The following is a 22,607-nucleotide window of genomic DNA, read 5'->3' on the forward strand; positions in this document are numbered from 1 at the left end:
TCTGTTTCCTTGGCTGTCCTGGAACTCACTCTGTAGACCAGGCTGGCCTCGAACTCAGAAATCCGCCTGCCTCTGCCTCCCGAGTGCTGGGATTAAAGACGTGCGCCACCACGCCTGGCGGAACTCACAGTTTTAAGATTTGCTTTTTAAAATAAAAACCAAAGGCCTACAGATGAAAATTTCAGAAGAGCATCTCTTTTAGAAGGAAAGGGGAAGGCAGGAAGACTCGCAGCAGCAGCAACAGCAGCAGGTTTTCAGGTCTGCAGTACACTGAGTCAGTCAAGGTTATCTTTATGAGAGTTGAACAGACACTTTCCAGCTGGCCTGAAACTCAACTCTATGTGGAGGAATACACACTAAAGCTGCAGTACAGGGATGGAGAGACAGCTTAGGGAGTGGTTAAGAGCACTGGTTGCTCTCTATCTAGAGGATCTGGGTTTGATCCCCAGTACCCACATGTAAAGATCACATGGGTCTGTGACTCCAGTACCAGGGGATCCAATGTCTTCTTCTGACTTCTGAAGGCACTGCATGTACATAGTATACAGATATATATGCAGACGAAAACACCTATACACAGAAAATATCAAACAAACAAACAAAAATCTGTAGTATAACAAGGGCACCAGGTGTGGTGGTATAGAATCCCAGCACTTGGAGGCAGAGGCAGACACTTGAATTTGAGGCCAGCCTGGTCTACAGAGCAAGTTTCAGGACAGTCAGGGATACACCCTATCTCAAACTAACAAACCTAAAAGACAAACTGGGGGGAGGGTGCTCGAAAGATGGCTCCAGAGGACTTTGGGTTCAACTCCCAACACCCACACAACGGCTCATACCCATCTGTATGTAACTCCAGTTCCAGAGGGTTTGACACCCCTCTTCTGGCCCCTGAGAGCATCAGAAACACATGTAGTTAACAGACATAAGATGCAGACAAGACAACCATACAAATAATAATAGTAATAATAAATTAGACAAGTGATAGCATGTTTTAAAATTAAAATTAGCCAGGTGGTGGCACAGGCCTTTAATCCCAGCACTTGGGAAGCAGAGGCAGGTGAATCTCTAAGTCAAGGCCAGCCTGGTTTACTACAGAGTGAGTTCTAGGACAGCCAGGGCTAAACAGAGACCCCCAACCCCACAAAGTTGTTACTAAGCACAGGATATTACTTTAAGTATCTGAATTAGCTCTCTTCATCTTTCTAAAAAATATTCCTGTAAGTAGCTACAATTATGTTTAAAAATAAAAAGGAAGTAAGAAAATCCAGGGTTAAAGTGAAGCAACCTAATAGCCAAGTGGTGCTAGGCAAGATTCATTTCCCTCAGATCATAAATCTTGCCATCCATTATACACAGTACAGCTCAACACTCCAGGCATCAGAACCCTCACCAGGACCCACTAAGCTAAAGCTACCTTATTATGACTCACAGCACTAAAGACTGAAATGGGGCTTCGTGCCTGGTAAGCAGGCAGTTTACCCTGAGCTATACACACCCAAGTCTACGCTAAATTGTCTAGCCTTAAACTAAACTTTCCATCCTCCTGCCTCACCCTCTCAATTAGCTGAGATCACAAGCCTGTACCCCCCGCCCCCACAGGGCCAACTTCCAATAAGGAAAATAAACTCCAAAGAAGGAATGCTCTATATTACCAACACCAGTTTTTTTCTGCAGCCAGGCCAGAGGTCGTTTACTACAGCGCATAGACTTCCTATTGTCTAACACGACTAATCAAATATTAGCAATCAGTTCTTTTTTTTTTTTTTTGGTTTTTCGAGACAGGGTTTCTCTGTGTAGCCCTGGCTGTCCTGGCACTCACTTTGTAGACCAGGCTGGCCTTGAACTCAGAAATCCGCCTGCCTCTGCCTCCCGAGTGCTGGAATTAAGGTGTGCGCCAGATTAAGGCTTGCGCCACCACGCCCGGCAATCAGTTCTTTACTAATGTTGTTTTATGGAAATTTCCAAAAAGTGAATAATTTCCTAGGATCATGCTCTGTTCATATATTCTAATTAAATAAGTACCAATCTAGTCTACTTCAAGGTGTACTACTGACAATAAAATGTAACAAGCAGGCCAGAATCTGAAATCTCACACCAACGAAACAAAACAAGCCCTGTTTACACAGGGTAGGACTAAGACTTCAAGAACAGACCCTTGGTTTTAATCTGAAAACAATTTAGGAAAAAGTAAAAGGGCTAAGAACCCAAGACAAGGACTATCCCACACAACGTGGAGCCCGTCTATCCTCACCTCAAGCTAGCAACTGCCAAGCCCCTCATGCCTTCAGCTCTATAGCGTTATTTTAACTTTTTATTTACATGTAAGTGAAACACTGGCAACTATATAAATGGACAAAAACCAGAAAAATACAAATTAAAAGATATAGTGGCTAATACTTACACCAGACAGCTGAGGTCTGCCAGATCGTCAATAAAATCAAACAACTGACTGATATCGTATGTGATGGAAGGGCTGTTGGGATTCATCCTCTTCAGATGTTCTTCATACATTTTACAAACACCTGTGGGAGAACATGAGAACATAGCAGTGCTGTATCTGCCGTAGGAAGACTGACCTGGAAAAGGACTTTGTTTTAATTTCTGTGACTAGCAATTTAAATTTATGACAGTATTGATAACTATTTTGTGCTTTATAATTAGATGGTTACTTCAAACCCCTGCAGTTGAACAAAACACTAAAGTCTGGGCTAGGCATCTGGATAGACCGCTAGCTCAGGGCCTGTATTTGTTTGGTCATTAACAATGACCCTTTCCATATAGTATTGTGATTCTTTTGTTGTTGTTTTTCCATTCCCCAAGACAGGGTCTGTCTACATAACCCTGGCTGTCCTGGGATTCAGATTCTCCTACCTCTGCCTCCCAATTTAATTCCTCTGCTGGAATTAAAGGTACGTGCCACCATGATCAGGCTGTAGTGTGATTCTTTTTTTTTTTAAATCAGAATTTTAAAAAAATTACTTGTCTGTTTACTTAACATGTGAGTACACTGTCACTCTCTTCAGACACCCCAGAAGAGGGCATCAGATCCCATTTCAGATGGTTGTAAGCCACCGTGTGGTTGCTGGGAATTGAACTCAAGACCTCTGGAAAAGCAGCCAGTGGTCTTAACTGCTGAGCCATTTCTCCAGCCCATAATGTGATTCTTTTTTTTTCTTTGAGACAGGGTTTCTCTGTATAGCCCTGGCTGTTCTGGAACTCACTTTGTAGACCAGGCTGGCCTCGAACTCAGAAATCCGCCTGCCTCTGCCTCCCGAGTGCTGGGATTAAAGGTGTGCGCCACCACGCCCGGCCTCCATAGTGTGATTCTTTTATCAAGGTTCCCAGTAAATCTTTCTAAAGCTGGAGAGCAGAATACGGAAATTTCCTATTTTACCTTTAAATTTTGATGCAATGGAAGAAGTCACAGTAATTGGTGACAAAGTTGGAACTTACCCTAATACGGCACCGACGAGCCTAGATGCTGGACTCCAGAGGAATCCAGAAAGCTAGCTTATTTATCACACAACGAAGACCGACAACTCTGCCCAGAAACCACCTGACAAACAGTAAACCCCTTCCATAGGGTTTACTGTATGTAGATGTACGGAGTCTATCTGAAGTAACATATATGAAGCATTACATTAGCACAAGCAAAGCTTGTAAATACTCCAAAATAAGAAGAAAACCAGGTGTGGTGGTCACATATGTAATCCCAGTATTTGAGAAGCTAAGGCAGAAGTTCTCGCTCATCCTCAGCCACAGTGAGTTTCAGTCTGGCTTACTATAAACTGTCTCAAAAAACCCAAACCAAACCTCCACAATCAATAATGGTAGCATTAACAATTATCAACAGAGCACATTACCTGTTAACTTCCAACCAGGAAAGTGTTCTACAAATGGGGGAACTTACCTGTTCAGCCCATTGCTACCACCTTGCTCAAGGAACAAGTTAGTTACTTGTGGGCAACATGCCCTATATTGTAGTATATGTATAAGCTCTTAAGGAACCTCTAAAGTAACTTTTAAAAGCTGGGGTTGAGTTCCTGCACACCTTTAATCCCAGCTTTCAGGAGGCAGAAGCAGGTAGATTTCTGTGAGTTGGAGGCCAGTCTGGTCTACAGAGCAAGTTCTAGGACAGCCAGGGCTACACAGAGGAAACGGAAGTAAAATGCCATCCATCTTCTCCCACTTTTGCGACAGACAGGGTGTTTTCACTGCCTGTATCTTACTCAGATGAGGCTGGCCATCGAGCTGCTAGGATCCACCTGTCTCTACACTTCAGCATCAGATTACAAGCACAGGTTTGGCTTGTTTACAGGGGTTTTGGACTCTCACATTCATTGGTGCTTATGCCTTTACTGAGCTATCCCTCCCCCCTTAATGGCTACTAGCACACTACACTGAAATCCTGTAACTCTAAGAATTAAAAAGGAAGTCAAGTTACCCAGGAAGGTAACTTCACTGCGCATCTTTACAAGCACTGGCCTGTTGCATGGACACAGACTGCCTGCTACCATCAGGAGGAAGAATGAACATTGACTCAGCACTTCACTGCAGGCTGTTGCCACAACAAAGAGGCAAGAAGTAAAAAGGCATCTAGCTAGACCAGAGAAGAAGTAAACTGCCTCTATTTGCGTATGAGGTGGTCTTGTAGATATGAAGCCACCAAGACATGATTAGAATGAACAAATGAAGTATCAAGGCTGTAACATACATGAAATCAGCTCTATTTCTATATACCTCCCACCAAAAAAGAAAAGAAACTTAAACTCCATATAAAGCTCTTACCAATAAATTTGGTAAATAAATTTACCAGCATCAGATTTGAGTGGAAGGAGGAAGGGAAGGATATAGAGGCAGATTTTCAAGGTAGAGAAAGTGTCTGCTTTTGGCATTGGTAGGCATGAACCCAGGACTTCATGAATGTTAAGCAAACTCTCTACTACGGAGCAATGCCCCAGCCTCTAAGGTACCCTCTACACCCTACCCACTCGGGTTTTATCAGAAAGCACCCAGTATCCAGCTCATGCTGTCCTGCAACTTACTATGTAGCTCAGGCTGGCTTCCACATCCTCCTTTGACCTTAGCCTCAGTAGTGCTGGAATTACACACAAGGGTAATGACCACTGTTTGTCGTTTAATTTTGTTTTTTCCTTTTCAATAGGATGTAGCCCAGGCTAGCCTTGAAATCACTGTAACTGAGGATAAACTTGAACTACTTCTGATCTTCTTGCCTCCCTTTCCCAAGTGCTAGAACTACAGGTTCGGACCTCTATGCCTGTTTATGGGGTGCCAAGGAACAAATTCAGGCTTTGTACACGCTAGGCAACTATTCTATAAAATAAGCTACACTTTAAGCTCATAAATGACCATTTGTAATCTAAAAAATGAAATCAAGTTATAAAACAGAGAAGAACCTTAAATGCATCCTGTTTTTATGCTGGTGTTGCAGAAACCAGCACAAAAAGTTTGTCTGCAGTAGTCACAACCAGCACACTGGGCCTGTGCGGGGTCAGCATCCATGGGCTTAATTAACCGTGGGATGGAAACATTTGAAAAACAATCCCCACAGGTACTCAACATTTATACTTTTTTCTTATTTCTTCATCAAAAAATGTGTAATATTGGGCTGGAGAGATGGCTCAGTGGCTAAGAGCACCGACTGCTCTTCCCGAGGTCCTCAGTTCAATTCCCAGCATCCACATGGTGGCTCCCAATCACCTGTAATGGGACCTGATGCCCTCTTCTTGTGTGTGTGAAGACAGCTACAGTGTACTCAAATAAATAAAATACATACATAAATCTTTTTTTAAAAAACTGTGTAACATTACTTACATATTACTCTGTTTGGGTACTACAGGGTTAAAGACTAGTCATTGCCATGGGCTTGGAGGGCAAGGCAGGCATTAATTTTAGGGCAATGAAACCTTTCTTTATGACTCTATATTGACAAGTCAACCAATTTGGCAAAATTCACATACTGGACAACACAGAATGAACCCTAATGTAAACTACGAGACTGAGTTACCAATGTGTTAGCCCCAGTCCATCACTGTAACAACCTACCATAAGATGTTAATAACCGATAGAGGCAGGGGGACTAACTTTATACTCTGTTCAACTTTTCTACAAACTCAAACCCATATAGCAATTAAAGTACAGTAATTCAAAACATTAGAGGCAGACATGGTGGCAGATTATCTACAATCCCAGTACCCAGGAGCCACAGTAGGTAATCTTGCATTCCTGAATATTGGCCTGGATAGGTATCAAAACTCTGTCATAAATAGACAATAAAGTTACAAGGCTAGGAAAGGCCACCGTCTTCAGTTCAAACATTACAACACGGACCCAGAGACATTCTGTCGAAGGCAGTTCTTCTGCTATGTAGTTGACCTTAATAACAAAAGGTTAGCAAAATGGACCTGAAGACATTGCAAGCCTCTCCTCTCCCTGAAAAACCCAACTTTCCCCTTTTTATAAATAAATAAGACAGGGTTTCTCTATGTAGTCCTCGCTGTGCAGGAAATCAGTTTGTAGACCACGGTGGCTTCAAACTCAAGTATCTACCTCCTTTACCTCCCAAGTGCTGGGGTTAAAGGTGTGTGTCACATCACCCGCCTTCCCTTTCCATCTTTAGGAGCTGAATGTGATGGCAGTGCCAAGCGTATTGCACAGGCTCCTAGAAGTCATCCTTATTATCAGCAGCTTTTGTTTGCACAGTTATAATCAGCTCCATTTGGAGGCTAATAAACCCAGTTAGTTTTGAATAATCAACAGTTTTAGGGATCCATTGTGCAGCCAAACCAACTATATAACTTTTTGATAGAAAGAAGCAAAGAACAATTTCCTAGCAATGTTAGGCAGTACAACCAGTTAATATGTAATGATTAAGCACAAAACCAAATCCACTTAGCAGCAAACAGCCTGTGCTCTAACGGCTCCCTGGGTATGAGTCTGCTGTGAGTTTAGCATATGCACTATAAATCATACTGACCTGTTCCTGTGAATCTTGACTTTCCCTGAACTAACTTATTTTACGTTTCAGAACCAACAGTAACTCAAGAGTGTTACAGTTTAGCAGAATATGTCAGAGAGATGTATATAAAACGCACCACATATCGTAACAAAATGCAGTAACAAGTAATATCCCACACTAAAAACCTATTTTTCCTGCTTAAATGAGTACTTCAAGAAATGTAGGGGGGAACCAGGACGTAGTAGCGCATGCCTTTGATCCCAGCACTCGGGAGGCAGAGGCAGGTGGATTTCTGAGTTCGAGGTCAGCCTGGTCTACAAAGTGAGTTCCAGGACAGCCAGGGCTATACAGAGAAACCCTGTCTCGGAAAAACAAACAAACAAACAGAAATGAAGAAATGTAGGGGGAAAAAAAAGATTCCAGTTCCCACATGCTATTCATCCCCCAGAGAGCAGCGTGTGTGAGGACTGTAAAAACCTCCCCCTCATTACCTTTGTGCTCACTCACCTTCCATGCACTCATTCACAGACTCATAGTCAGCGTAAGTCCTGCCCTCTGGCCTCTTGGTAGGCTGTACCAGCAAAATAGTGTGAGACTGAAGGGGAAAAACAGCGTCAATGAATATCCCAACATTCGACTCAGAAATCCTTATCACCACAGAAGCCCCCGACGTGACACAGACTTTAGTTACTAAAGCGTAATTGACTAGGTTGCTCATCCGCAGTTCTTGTTTCCATATCAGTGCCGGGCTCACAACTCCCTTAACTAAGTCAGCCCCTTACCCTCTGGGTCATTTCTCAAACTCCAAATATACCCGCTCCTGCATTTTTTCTTATTAACCTTTAGAACCCATTTTCTGTTTCCACTAGCCTCTAGCTCTATTAACTCAATAAAAACTAAGACATGGGGTAAAGGAGAAAAGGAAATACTATAATCACCATATCAACCTAAGGCCTTTCCTGACTTGAGCACAACAGCGGAGCCACATTTTATACAGGAGTTACCTCCCATATCAAGGTGTAAGATAAAGTAACAATATAAAATGTATATAGTAAATACCACACTAAAATTATCCATTGAACTATTCACCTAGATAACTTGCCTGAAGGGGCCAGTTCATACCCAAATAATTTATCTTTGAATGTACAAAATCTTTGACTGTACCAGAGGAGCAGGACTTCACTGAAAGCTTTCCTCTCCTGCTCACTGGGGAGCGGAGTCAGTTTCAGAGTTCTCACTATATTTGGGGACAGAAATGAATTCTTTGGGTTTGTCCTGAGCCTATAGGATGTTTTATAGCATCTTTGGTCTCCACTCACTAGATCTCACTAACACCAAATAAGCAAAACCCAAAAATGTCTTTAAATAAGTGAAGGAGGCATCCTGACCAGCATAGTCTTATGTAGTGTCTCCCGTGCATTTAAGAATGATTAATTAGCCGGGTAGTAGTGGTGCAAGCCTTTAATCCCAGTACTTGGGAGGCAGAGGCAGGCGGATTTCTGAGTTAGAGGCCAGCCTGATCTACAGAGTGAGTTCCAGGACAGCTAGGATTATACAGAGAAACCCTGTCTCGAAAAACAAAACAAGATTAATTAATTAAAGAAATGCTAGCATGATGCAACTCCACTACAAGCCCAATTCTTAGCCAAATTATTCCCCTAATTTTCTTCACTTGCAACACTAGTTTCTGATTAAAAAACAAATTCTTATGTCAGGATGCCCAAACTATTTTGAGATAAATAAAATTTAATTATCAACAAACTGAACTGAGAGTCTAAGATTTAGGCTTTCTAGATAAAAACAGAAAGAAAAAAGAAAAGCACTTTAAATTTCATACAGCAAGAGCATTATTACTTCTCCATCCCCAGCAAGATCTGTGTCGTTTTAATTAAGTTTGAGAAGACTTGAGAGAAAACTCTAAGTTGGTAACAAAAGAAACCTGTAGTCATGTGAACAGTGCTTTGTTAGTTATTAATAGCCAGAGAAAGCAGGATGTGTGGTGTAGGGGCTCATAAAAGGCTAGCTACTCAAAAGGTACTTTTGTTGTTGAGAAAATTAGTCTCATGAAAGCCTATTTGCATTTTTGTAATGGCTCATCCTAGACAAGCTATTCATTCTTTGCCACATTTTTTAAAAAAAATTTAAGGCAAATTAAGGAATAACTTGAAATAATAACATTTGAAAGCTACAAACACACCTGCTCCAAATATTTTCCTTTTGTTTACTTAAAAATAAGAGGGCAGAAGTACTGGAGACATGGCTCAGTGGTTAAGCCCACAAGCTGCTCTTCCAAGGGACTAGTTTTCAATTCCCTGCACTCGCACGGTCGCTTACCATCACAGGTAATTCCAATCCTGGGGATCGGACGCCCTCTTCTGTCTGTCGCAGGCACTGCATGCAAGTGGCACACAAGACATGCAGGCAAATCACCACACCGAAAAGGAAGATCCCCAAAAGCAAAACAACAACCAGAGTGTTGATGGCTCAGTGGTTAAGAGCACGTGCTACTCTTACAGAGGGCATGAGTTTGGTTCCTAGCACCCACATCCTCCGCTCACAACCGCCTGTTCTAACTCCAGACCCAGGGGATCTCATTCCCTCTTCTGGCCTCTGAGGGCTCCTGTACTCACGTGCAAGCACAGACACACAACTTAACAAATAAAACAAAAACCTTCCCTGCCGGATTTTGGGACCAGGACCCTGGAGTCTCTTTTCAGGCTCCACTCCCAGGAGATTATAAGTAAGAACAAGATTGAAGGCTGACAAAATTGGCAAAACTGGGCAACTAAGGATACTGAAAAAGGAAAAATACTTTTTTTTTTTTTTGGAAGTTCGGGGGTTAGGGGGCAGGCTGAGGCAGCACACTGTAAAGCCAATCCGACCCCCGAAGGCCGACCTACGGAGAACCGTAAGGTGACGGGTGTGTCAGTTTCAGGAAACGTCTAACACACGTTCCCCGGCCATTGTTCCTACAGTCGGCTAGTGCATCTGAAGAGAAATGAACGGCACCCCACACCTCCCTCTTCCAGGCAGCGATCGGCAGGGAGGGCATCGTCTGCCCACCGCATACCTCGCCCCCCACCATCAGGCGGGAGGCGCGCAGCCGCAGGGAGGAGGATCAGGTCCGGGGCCTACGGGCAGGCCCCGCGACTCAGCGCCGGGAAGGGGAAGGGTCCACCCGCGAGCCGGGGGGAAGGGGGCGGGGAGCAGCTCGCTCGCTCGCGCTAGAAGGGCAGGGACGGGAAGGATGGGAAGATGTACCGAGCAGGGGTGGCCCTCTAAGTTGGGGACCCCGGCAACCGCTAAGGACTCACCATCGCGCCAAACGCTCTTGCTGCAGCCGCTGCTAACACCACCGCTGCCGCACACGAGCTCAGCCGCAACGCCGCCAACAGCCAATCCCGCGAGAGCCGCCGCCGGAAGTCGTCGGTAGCGCGACGCAAAGGGAACCTTTCAGACCATAGAGAGACACACGTTTCTGGTTTCTAGAGTGGATACTGACGCTGTTTCAGCCATCTTGGTTAAGGGCGCCGGGATGGGTAAGAGACTCTTTCTCCGCTTTAGGAAGAAGAGTTCGTTTCGGGATTCTGCCTCCTGTACTCTAATTAACAGGCAGGCGGCTAAAGTGATGGGGAATACAACAGCGACACCAGTCGTCTTTTTTTTAAGCCTTTCTTAAAAAATGGCGGCAATATAAGGACCTGGCCGATAGGTCGGTTGTAACCCGGAAGTGCCCTGCTAAAGAGGAGGCGGTGAGACAATCCGGAAGTGGGAGTAATGAAGAGGTGCCACTTGGCGGCCATGGCAGCTGTAGTATTGGCGACTCAGGGTCAGGGCCTGGCTGAGGGAAGTACCATGGGTAGCACCGGGTGTAGGGCAGAGACAGCATCGTGTCGACTTTGCTGTTGAATCCTCCGACCCAAGTGAGAGACTTGCAGGACATCTTGCCCGACTCTAGACTCGGAAGGTAGTTTGCTGGGACTGGTGGGCTGGTCCCTTCCCTGGGGGCGTATCACCTGCGGTGCCACCCCTCGGAACAGGTACAGCGTGCGAAGAAGACACTTGGCTTTACCCCTCTTTCCTGCTGCTACCAGGGACCTTGTCTAGGAGCGGGTCGTCGTGTCACTCTCATTCCGACGATTGAGGTCTCTTTCCGCACAATTTCTCCATCTGTGACCGACCGGAATCTCAGTGGCTGGTAACCGAGTACCTAAGATTGCGCGAAGTTTTCTCTGGTGCTAGAGTCAGCAGAAGGAGCTTGCTTCTTAAGAGAGTGGCGTGCTTCGTGAACACCCCGGCTGGTGGCAAGGCTGAAAGAAGTGGGCAAATTCCCGTTTGCTTGGAAGACCACACGTTTAAACAGCCTAAGCGCCTTTCGAAACTGCGGGAATCTTAAAGCCTGGTGGTAGAGGGTGACTACAGGAGGGCAGAATGGATGACTTTCTCTCCATTAGTCTGCTGTCTGTGGCAATGTTGGTGGGATGTTACGTGGCCGGAATCATTCCTTTGGCTGTTAACTTCTCAGAGGTAAGACATTCTCCATTGTCTGCCAAGCGTTAGGATGACGCTAGACCTAGCGATATTTGCAAAGAAGCTGTTTCTCAGCTCTAAGGTCTCATTAAGGAAAAGATGTAACATTTCACAGTAGAAACAAAGCTTGTGTTCGACCGTATACATCTTAACCAAGAATGGTAGATAGATGATACACTGGAGAACCTGGAGTGTTCAGAATCCTCTGAAAATTATATACCCCCACGACCACCAAAAGTTGGGGCTCTGCATTTTTCAAGAGACAGGAACCACAGTTACATTTCTGATGATTCCTGGAGGTTTCAAGAAATCAAGGTATCAGATAAAACCAAATGGAGACTTACTATTTCACTGAGGTGAAATCAGTATCACAATTTCTTGAGAAAAATCCTGAATGTTTTTGGAGAAAAGCTTAGGATGTCAGCACTGCAATCAGTGGGAGAGGAAAATAACTACAGTAGGTTGTTATTATCATCTCCTTTCACAGAAGCCAGGGCCGGAATGGGTATTCTGAGATTATTTTCAAATCTCTTTGTTTAGAGAGAAACTTTTTGCACGCCTTTAATCCCAGCTCTGGGGAGGCAGAGGCGGATAGATCTCTTGAGTTTGAGGCCAAACCTGGTCTGCAATGCAGGACGCACTTTGGGTTATTTGTTGGGTTGTCATCCACTAAGCAGAGGTTATCAGAGGGGGAGAAAAGATATGCGCGTCTGTTCTTTAGATCATCAGAGTGCCCTCGGTACACAGTGCCCAAAGGTTTAAGGAGAAAAAAACTACTGCATGCAAGAGAATTCCATAGTTTCATCCCCAAAAGCAGTAGTAGAGTAAACCCTTGCCTCAGTTGCTCTATTCCTGAAAGGACTAACTTGCTCAGAGGAAAGATGAGGCATGAGGTAGGCCTCAAAGGGACTGAGAAGGAAGGCATTTGATGAAGGTGGAGAAAGCCTGTGGTGGAAAGGGCGGGGAGTCTAGGCAGGGAGGGGAAATAGGGCCTTCAGCCAGAGAGAAGGAAGGCGTTACCTTGGCTTGCATGTGTTCCTTTTCTATTTCCTTTTCCACCTGTGCCCTTTGGAATCTAATGATACAGTAAGCTTTATTTTTATTTTTATTTATGGATGTTTTGCATACATGTATGTCTGTGTTCCACATGCATTCCTAGTGTCATTGGAGGCCAAAAGAAGTTGTGGAGTCCCCTGGAACTGGAGTTACAAAGTGTCATGAGCCACCATGTGGTCGCTGGGAATTGAACCTGGGTCCTCTGAAAGAGCAGTCAGTGCTTTTACCGGCTGAGCCATCATAACCATAACACTGTTTAAAAAATTATATATATTATGTAACATGACTCACTGAAAGGCTTGGGGTAGAGCCAAATGGTAGTGTTTGCCTAGAATATGCAAAGCCTAAATTTGATTCCTAGCACTGACAAACAAAATCCTAGCAGCACACTCACTCAGCCATATTACAGACAAGGAAATAGGCTATGTAACTTGAAAAGTTCATCAAATGTCTTGGAATGAGATAGTCTGAGTCAGAGCCATTTTCAGCCACTGTCCACCGTGGCAAGGGTACATAGTACATGTACTACGTAGCTCAAGGACAAGTCCAGCTCACAGACTTATGCTGGTAGCTATTTAAATTGTTACTGTTGTTTCCTGTTTTCTGTCAAGGTAGCAGTTGGATAGAGCTGGGCAGCAGGTCACCTGTCAGTCCTTGACCAATGAAACCTCTCTTTTGGGTTACTTTCCTGTCTAGGCTTTCTAAGCCACTTATTAACCATCTAACATAATGGTTTTTGTTTGTTTATTTGTTCTTTCTTTTAAAATATTTATGTGTGTGTGTGTGTTTTGTGTGCAAGAGTATCTGTGCAGCTTGTGTGTGCTTGGTGCTCTTGGAGGCCAGAAGAGAGCATCTGTTTCCCTAGAACTCGACGTGCACCACCACTGACCAGCTGTTTGTTTTTTCAAGACAGGGTTTCTCTGTGTAGCCCTGGCTGTCCTAAAGTCACTCTGTGGACCAGGCTGGCCTCAAATTCACAGGAGTTCCCGTTTCTGCCTCCTTAGAGCTGGGATTAAAGGTGTGCACCTTTGTGCTTCTCTAAAGGATTTCTCAGAACAGAAATGAAGTCAGTTGACAGTTGGAGCCATCAACTCTTACAGCGTCAGTGTTAGAAATGATCTGACCACTAAAATGGGTATGGCATGATTTCTCTTCACTTTCTCCCCACCCAAGAACCACCTGTCTTTGTGGGTGGCTTTTTTTTTTTTTTTTTTTTTTTTTAACCTTTAGGCCTGGAAACTATACCTTCATGAATTTATGATTTGTGAAACAAAGAAGAAAATCTTTAATTATCAAAATCAATCATATATAACTATGGTAATAAAGATGCTAATTTCTCAGCATATGGGGAAGTGAACTAGGCTTGTAAGGAGGCACAGCTCACTTTGAGGTCCTGTGTGGCCTCTTGTGTTTTAGATTCAGTTGCTAAGGAGCTGTTTTCTTTGGCAGTTAGTAACAACGCTGTGGGAACAGACTGCTGGTTTACCTGGATCACACTCCTCGGCTCTCCTGATTGATGAGTGAAGTATAGACAGAAGGCCAGAGTGGGATTTTTAGGTTGATTGCCTGAGAATTATTTTTGTTTTAAATTTCCATTCAAATCCAAAAATGAAATGAAATGAAGTGGAAAAAAGGCATAGCAAATAAAGTCCCACTGGTGTTGTTATTAGAGCCAGCAGACACAGGATTCTTCCTGAAATTATAGTAATATTATTCTGAATACAAGTTTTTTGAAGACTTTCAGCTTGGGGACTTTTGTGTTGGGAGAGAGCAGTTTGAGCTTTCATCTGTAGACTGTGAGTCTGTAGTAGGCAAACGAGGATAGTGGTGCTGTAGGGATGAGGTTAGAGCCTAGTTTGACCAACCACCAGTCTCAGAGGGATGGAGACACCAGTTCACTGGGTATCATCAGGGCTAGCTTGTAATCCCAACCCTCAGGAGGCAGGAAGATTACAGTGTGAGGCCCAGCCTCTGCTGCATAGTGGGTTTCTATTAAGCCTGAGCTAGAAACACCATGTTTCAAAAAGCAAAACAAGAAAGAATACACACTACTTGGTAATTCAAAACAATAGGATTAATACTGAAAGCATACATACAAGCAATATTATACAGTGAGCAGGTTATATTTGGGAATATACATGTTTATACATATATACATCCAATGACAATTAATGAAAAAAAGACATGAGCTTGAAGAGAGCAAGGAGGGGTATATAGAAGGATTTGGAGGGAAGAAAGGGAAGAGAGAAATGTTGTAACTGTATTATAGTCTCAAGACAATAACAAAACCCCACATCAGTGTCATTTGAACCAGCTGTTCCACACTTAGATCCTGTCTGTGCTGGTCTTACAGGCTGCTGTAAAGATGGGATATGATAAGTTTAACCTAGGTCCAGGACATAAGGACATTTGAAAATGTTGGGGAGGATTTTCAGTACTGCTTATAAAACCTTGTAAAATCTTCATTTGATTTATAATTTTTTGGGGGAGGTGGGGTGGGGTACAGGGAACTTCATTGGTGGTCTTCAGGAGAGTAGGGTTCTCTGAGTCCTTCCCTTCTAGGGTTCTGGAATGAAACTCAAGAAGGGAGATGCTCAGTGTTGGGGGCTGAGCAGGGACAGAGACTCCTCAGCATCAGAGAACCTCTCTTCTTCCATTCTTGCTGGTTGTGTGGTCCAAAGCTTCTTGTTTCTTACTCATGTAGGCCATGAGGTCCACCACCATGTTGCTATAGCCATATTCATTGTCATATCAGGAAATGGGCTTTACAGAGTTGTCATTGAGAGCAATGCCAGCCCAGCATTAAAGCTGGAAGAGTGGGCATCAAGGTTAAAGTCACAGGAGACAACCGGGTCCTTACTGTAGCCCAGGATGTCCTTTAGTGTTGTCGTCATACTTGGAAGCTTTCTCCAGGCAGCATGTCAGATCCATGGTGGACACATCGCATGTAGGAACATAGAAGGCAATATTACTGAGCTTCCTGCTCAGCTCTGGGATGACCTTGCCCACAGCCTTGGCAAATGGCTGCAAGGATGATGTTCTGGGTAGCCCCACAGTCATCATGCCATAGCTTTCCATTGACAAGTCTTCTGGGTAGCAGTGATGTCATGAATCCCTCTACAATGCCAAAGTTGTCGTAGATGACACTGGCCAGAGAGCTAAGCCATCGGTGGTGCAGGAAGCATTGCTGACAATCTTGATTGGTCAAGCTTGATTTATATGTTCCTACAACCAAAGTATATGCTGTCACCTAGTTCTTGTGGTCAACCAACAGCCACAACAAATGCTTATATTGTTTGGGGATCTTCAGAGGCCTCCTTGACCAACCATTAATAGAGAGGTATCCCACCTGCCTTAGTTTGGGTTATTGTTGCTATGATGACACACCATGACCAAAGCAACTTGGGGAGGAAAGGGTTTATTTGGCTTACACCTCCATGTCACTGTTTGTTATTGAAGGGAAGGAAGTCAGCACTGGAACAGAGCAGGAACCTGGAAGCAGGAGCAGATGCAGAGGCCATGGGGGCTGTGGTGTGCTGTTTACTGGCTTGCTCAGCCTGCTTTCTTTCTTTCTTTTTTTTAAGGTTTATTTATTCACATATTTTATGTATATCATAAATTACATAAAATATATCATATATCATTTATGTATATCATGCACACCAGAAGAGGGTATCATATCTTATTACAGTGTGATGGTTTCTATATGCTTGATCCAGGGAGTGGCACTATTGGGAGGTGTGGCCCTCTTGTAGTAGGTGTGTCACTGTGGACTTGGATTTAAGACTCACCCTAGCTGCCTGGAAGTGAGTCTTCTCTTAGAGGGCTGAAGATGAAGATGTAGAACTCTCAGGTCCTCCTGCAACATGCCTGCCTGGATGCTGCCATGTTCTTGCCTTGATGATAATGGACTGAACCTCTGAACCTGTAGGCCAGCCCCAATTAAATGCTGTTCTTATAAGTGTTGCCTTGGTCATGGTGTCTGTTCACAGCAGTAAAACCCTAAGTAAGACATACAGATATTTGTGAGCCACCATATGGTTGCTGAGAATTGAATTCAAGACCTCTGGAAGAGCAGTCATGTGCTCCTAACCGCTGAACCATCTCTCCAGCCACCATCTGGACCATCTCACCTGCTTTCTTATTGAACCCAGGGTCATCTTGTCCAGTGGTAGCACCACATACAGTGGGGTGGGATCAATCACTAATTAAGAAGATATCCTAAAGACCTGCCTGCAGCTGAGTCTTATGGAGGCATTTTCTCAATTTATGGAGGCTCCCTCCTCTCTGATAACTCCAGCTTGTGTCAGGTTGACATAAAACTATTTAGGGTGTTGGTAACCCTGGTATTGGCATTTAATAACCTATGATTTCTGAAAACAACTTTATTTATCCTCATAAGGGACTTCAATTTAAACTTTTTATTTTTTTTTTATTAGCTTGTCATTAATTTGGTTTCCTTCTGGCTTTTCATATATGCTTAATTTTGGTTGATCTTTCCTCTACACTTCCTCCTCCCATTCCCCTGACCCTTCTGATGACTTGTTGTTGTGGCAACAAACTTCTGATGATGAGGGAGCTTCCCCTCTCATCTCCTTCACACTCACAGGACCACTTCAGCCTTTGTCCTACAGAGGCTTGTGGTGATGGCTGGCCTTAGCTTTCAGGGCTCATGTTTCCCTTGGAGAAGCCAGGCTTTGCCCTGAAGGCTTCCCTACTTTGTGGCAGTGTTCTTGGTCCGTAACCTTCTTTCTCTTTCTTTACTTGTTTTGTCCTTTCACATTTTGGAGTTTTCTTTTGTGTCTGACTATAATAAGTGACGCATTCAAAATAGATGTCTCTGGCTATTTTGACTTATCACCAAATAAAAGGCTATGTGTTTAAAGGACAAGTTTGTTCAGTTTGCATTTTCTTTGGCAATTGGTCCCCTTTGAGGTAGGTTTGACCAAGTGGCATTTCAAGGACTTTTTGCATTGTCTAGGGACTTATGCTTTTATTCGTTCGTGAGAATGCAATAGCTTTTGCCCCTCTTTTGAATTTCATTTCCAAATAAGACTTTAAAGTTTACCTCAGTAGATTTATCCTTATCTGGAAAGCAGCCAATAGCATGTCTCTCCTCAGATCAGAATTACAGATGATTATTTTGTAAGGCTCTGTGGTTGATAAACTAAGTTTAAGTGAGATAAAATTAGGATATAGTCAGATCCAATGTTTTTATGAAAAACTTATTTTCTCTAAGATGCTATATGGATATGCATAATTAAAATTACTTGTATAATAAAAATAGTCTTTTTTTTCCCTCTTTTCTTTTCTTTTCTTTTCTTTTCTTTTCTTTTCTTTTCTTTTCTTTTCTTTTCTTATGAAAGGGTATTTGATGGCTGGGCAGTGATGGCACACGCACGTCTTTAATCCCAGCACTCAGGAGGCAGAGGCAGGCGGATTTCTGAGTTCGAGGCCAGCCTGGCTACAGAGTGAGTTCCAGGACAGCCAGGGCTACACAGAGAAACCCTGTCTCAAAAACCCAAAAAGAAAGAAAAAAAAAAAAAAAGAAAGAAAGAAAAGAAAAGAAAAGGTCTTCGCTATATATGGTTGGCCTGGAACTCACAGAGACCTGTATCTGCTTCCTGAATGATAGAATCAAAGGTGTGTCCTATACATCAGGCACTGGTATGCATTGTCTTATTTAAGCCTCTGGACAAGATCCGGAGATAGTGTTAATGTAGCTTTACAAATAACTAATTCGGCAGGAGAAGCCACACACTTTGGTGGCAAAAGACTTTGACTCACAGTGTCAGAGTGTTTGTCCACTGAGTGACACCACTTTCCTGATGAGCACTGTAGAGATGGCATGAGAATAGGATCTGTTTAAGTTGGTTCTTTCTACCTACTAAATCGGGAGCATCTCAGCACCAAGAACAGAGAACCTGCCATGGTCTTAGTTGGGGTAGTAAGACTTCAAACCCCCTAGTTAACATTTGTATGTGTGCAAGACCCAGATTCCTATAATATCTGCCCAATTGGAATCTGAAGTAGTTACATTTTGAACTAATATCAGTTTCAACTTGATATCTTCACTGTGTAATCATATTTCATTTTTATGGTGCTAAAAGTGATATCTTTTTAAAAGGAAGAAGAGAAAAACCTATTTAGAATGTTTCTAATTGAAAAGTGTGTGTGTGTGTGTCTGTGTGTGTGTGTGTGTCTGTGTTCCTTAGTTGCTTCTTCTCCTTTTGGGGGCAGAGTCTTTCACAGACCATGGAGCTTGCCTTCTACAGCTAGACTTCCTGGCCATCGAGGCTCCCTCCCTGTCAGTGACCTGTCTCTGCCCCAAGAGCTGGTGCTACAGACACGCACCATCACTCCCTAATTTTTATATAAGGATAAGGATCTGAACTCAGATCTACATTTTACCAAACCCTGAGCCATATCCCCAGCCCCATAATTGAAGAACTAAGAAATGAGGCTTTTTTGAATGATGAGATTTCATACCCACTAGGGCTCTGTTTGAAATGCCAGGTAATAAAGAATGGTGTAAATGTGAGTGTGGTACTTAGACCCTGTGGTGGAATTTCAGAAGCCTCTGCAAGGTGAGGTGCTGCATCCCTTTCATCCCAGGTGAGATGGGTGTTCAAAGGCAGGTTTGAGTTCAAAGCCATTCAGGTGTACATATTAGGAACTCTCTTTCAAAAGAAAAGAACGCTAGGCATGGTAGCCCAAGCCTTTAGTCCCAGCACACGGTGGGCAAAGGTAGGTGGATTTTATGAGTTCAAGCTTGACCTGATGTACAGAGTGAGTTACAGACTAGCTAGAGCTACACAGAAAGAAAAAAAGGAAGAAGAGAAAGGGAAAAGAAAAGCAGAAAGCTCCTCACCCTTGAGTACTAGTGTTTGATTTCCAGTTTCCTGAGCCAGAAGTAGTTGGGTTATTTATTGGGTTAGAAATCCTGTCTCAGTGACATGGGCTGTGAAGTAACAAGGTCCAGATGATTACATTCATCAGGGAAGGTTCTCCTTGCTGCCTTGATCCTATGCATTTATTAGAAACTAGCTAATCCTTGGCTCTCCATCGAGCTGTACTCTCTGCTTCATTTCTTTATGCAGTTAACAGGCAAATGGGAGAACACTTGCTAAAAGCAAGAAAACTGCCAAACAATAAAATAAGTTTTGCCGACAGGCAGTTTAGCATGGTGATTAAGAGTATAAACTCTGGGGTTAGATTTCATAGGTTCAAGTCATTGTTCTGCCACTTACTGGCTATATGAGGCTAGACAAATTACTTTCTAGGGCTCGGTTTCTCCAGCTGTACGTACAGTGGGGATAATAGAAGTACCTAGCTCATAGGATTGTTGCCAGGATCAACTGAGCTGAGACATGTAAAGGGATTGTAGTAGAAGGTGTAGATTACTGAGTACTTGACAACTGCTAGTTATACAGTGATGGGCGAAGAGTATTGGGGACACCTTTCCTGTCTAGAACTTGGCTGTCCAGAAACCTAGTTAGTCCAAAGAAGCAGCCGATCTGATTTGTTAGACCTGAGAGTAAGCATCTGGTTTTCTCTGTGTCGCCCTCGGTTCTCATGTAGCTCCTGCTTTTTCTCATAAACTATTGGGCCAGGTACCAGTTGAGTGCCTTTTGTTCCAGATTCAATCTTCATCATCTCTGCAAAAACATGTACCTGGACCTTTAAATAGTTTGTTTGCCAGCTGGCAGGATGTTAACTCCTTGTCAATAGAGGAGGCTGAAGAGAAATTATAAGAGGGAGGTGTTACCCTTCTGGCTCTGGCAAGCTGGCTGAGCAGGCTCCTGGGCAGTTTCTCTGGCACTGATTTCTTTAGCATGCCAGCCTCCCCGCACAATGTCTATTCCTGGCAGAGCCTGCAGTGTGCCTGGAGTCTTAACCCCTCTGGGTAGGCTTCTCTGCACCCAGCTCTTACATTGCAGCCAGCTGTTCAGTCTAGGCTCTTGGGGCACGCAGCAGGCATCAGTTCCATCGGCACCCCTCCTGAGTGTTTTATGGAACAGTCCCCAGTGAGACACCCATGATCAGCTATCCCAACACCCTGGAGTGCTTGTTTCCAGTGAGTTCTACCAGCATGGTAACTCGGAAACTTCCACTGTTCATCGAACTCCAGCTATGCCCTCTTCAGCAGGGCGTGTGGACCTCGGTCTTCTTTTTTTTTTTTTTGGTTTTACGAGACAGGGTTTCTCTGTGTAGTCGTGGCTGTCCTGGAACTCACTCTGTAGTCCAGGCTGTCCTCGAACTCAGAAATCCGCCTGCCTCTGCCTCCCGAGTGCTGGGATTAAAGGTGTGCGCCCCCACGCCTAGCTTGGACCTCGGTCTTCTTATTTATTTTTGAGATACTCTTATCTCTGTCCTTAGGTGGTGGCCACTCCTTTTATTTGTATATTCTTTAAAGTTCTTTCTAATTAGCCAATTATTTTAGCTCCCTGTTAAAGTTCTTTATATTCAAATTTGCCTGTTCAAATGACTTTATGGTTTCTCTATCTTGGTTAAACTCTAACTGATACAGTTCATAAAATCAAACATCACCAAGGCTAAGCAGTCACCCTCGTCTGGCATAAGATCCAACAGTGTAACTGGGGCAAAGGGGTGTGTTCCTGTAGCCCCAGCAATGCTGGAGGCTGAAGCAAGAGGATTACGTGAGCCTAGAAAGGCCAGCTGGAGCAACATAGCAAGATCCATGTCTTAAAAGTCAGTCCAGTGCCATAGTGCCTGGCAGCTGACCTTCAGTGTCTGCTGTGGAATTGTTAGGTAGTAATGAGAGCTGGGAGGGACAGAAAACCACCCATTATTTGATACATGGTGCCAGATACTGCCGGAGCTTTCTATTTTTCCAGAACTGGAAATCTGGATTTTTGTATGAAATCTTCCAAATGTTGTTTTGTGACTTTAGAGTTACACATCATCAACCCATACTTGAGTTGAGGGAGCCTCTGGAGGTCCCCACGATTTCCTCAGCTGTCTACAGACAGACGGTAGGGACTAGAGAGGAGAGAAATGCACATAACAGAGAGCAAGAAACCGAAAAGCATTCCAGAGAACTACAGAACCTCAAAGTGCAGTGTTTAAAACCATTCAGCAAAGAGAACACATCTTTTAAAAATAGATTTAGGGGTTTGCAAGACAGCACAGTGTTCTTGCAGCATGGGTTCTTGCAGATGTTTGGTGCCCGGCAACCACATGGTGGTTCACAACCATCCCTAACTCCAGTCCTGGGGGATTATGCTGCCTTCTGGCCTCCACAGGCACTAGGCATGCACCCGGTGTATATACATACATGCAGGGAAAGCATTCATATGGATAAAATAAAGTTTAAAATGTTTTTTAAAAGTTTATTATATTTATTTGTTATATGTAAATGCACTGCAGCTGTCTTCAGACACACCAGAAGAGGGCATCAGACCCCATTACAGATGGTTGTGAGCCACCATGTGGTTGCTGGGAATTGAACTTAGGACCTCTGGAAGAACAGTCAGTGCTCTTAACTGCTGAGCCATCTCTCCAGCCCCAAAGTTTAAAATCTTTAAAACATTTTTAAAACATTTAAATTAAATTTAAATTTAATCTGTAAAACATTTTGATCCTTTGAGAATTTCATTCAATGAATTTTGATCACATTTACCCCTAACTCCTCCCTGGATCCACCCTCATCTGGAGAGACCATCTTAATGATGACATTCAGGACATTGCACCCTCTGATTCAGCCAGAGCACAATAATTGTAATGGCTTATACTGAATTACATGCCAGCTCTGTGTTGATTTCAGTAGTACCTTGAGGAGGAGGAAGCTGAGCTTCAGGGTTAGTAAGTGCAAGGCCTGCTTATAGTCTCTAGTTAGCGATTGAAAAAGTGTGTGTGTGGGTGCCCACAAGAGTAGAAGGAAGTTACTGGATCCCGTGGAGCTGTAGTTGGACGTGTTCCTAAGTTTCTCATGTAGGTTCTGGGATTCAAACTTTCCCAGACAGAGCAGCAAGTCCTCTCCCCCACCCACCCCCACTCCCGAGACAGGGTTTCTCTG

General features: G+C 43.7%; 2 protein-coding genes across 6 annotated transcripts in view; one reads left to right on the top strand and one right to left on the bottom strand.

The window, feature by feature from the left end:
• Positions 1 to 10,644, bottom strand: part of Erh (ERH mRNA splicing and mitosis factor) — an 11,764-nt gene extending 1,120 nt beyond the window's left edge. Inside the window, exons 1-4 of one of the 3 annotated variants that reach the window (XM_021178628.1) lie at positions 10,297 to 10,644; positions 9,317 to 9,373; positions 7,490 to 7,577; positions 2,405 to 2,525 (exon numbers count right to left, since the gene is read on the bottom strand). In XM_021178628.1, the coding sequence (XP_021034287.1) occupies positions 2,405 to 2,525; positions 7,490 to 7,577; positions 9,317 to 9,373; positions 10,297 to 10,299 (269 nt within the window). In that variant the 5' untranslated portion in view covers positions 10,300 to 10,644. Of the gene's footprint in view, positions 1 to 2,404; positions 2,526 to 7,489; positions 7,578 to 9,316; positions 9,374 to 9,998; positions 10,050 to 10,296 lie in introns of those variants that run through there. The other 2 variants (XM_021178627.2, XM_021178629.1) reach the window with 2 other exon arrangements.
• Slc39a9 (solute carrier family 39 member 9) overlaps positions 10,613 to 22,607 on the top strand; it is a 39,882-nt gene continuing 27,887 nt past the window's right edge. For 2 of the 3 annotated variants that reach the window (XM_021178624.2, XM_021178626.2), the window contains exon 1: positions 10,613 to 11,509. In XM_021178624.2, the coding sequence (XP_021034283.1) occupies positions 11,414 to 11,509 (96 nt within the window). In that variant the 5' untranslated portion in view covers positions 10,613 to 11,413. The remainder of the gene's footprint in view (positions 11,510 to 22,607) is intronic. The other variant, XM_021178625.2, reaches the window with a different exon arrangement.

Source organism: Mus caroli, chromosome 12 (genome assembly GCF_900094665.2).
Source record: "Mus caroli chromosome 12, CAROLI_EIJ_v1.1, whole genome shotgun sequence".
In the NCBI taxonomy this organism is placed as follows: Eukaryota; Metazoa; Chordata; class Mammalia; order Rodentia; family Muridae; genus Mus; species Mus caroli.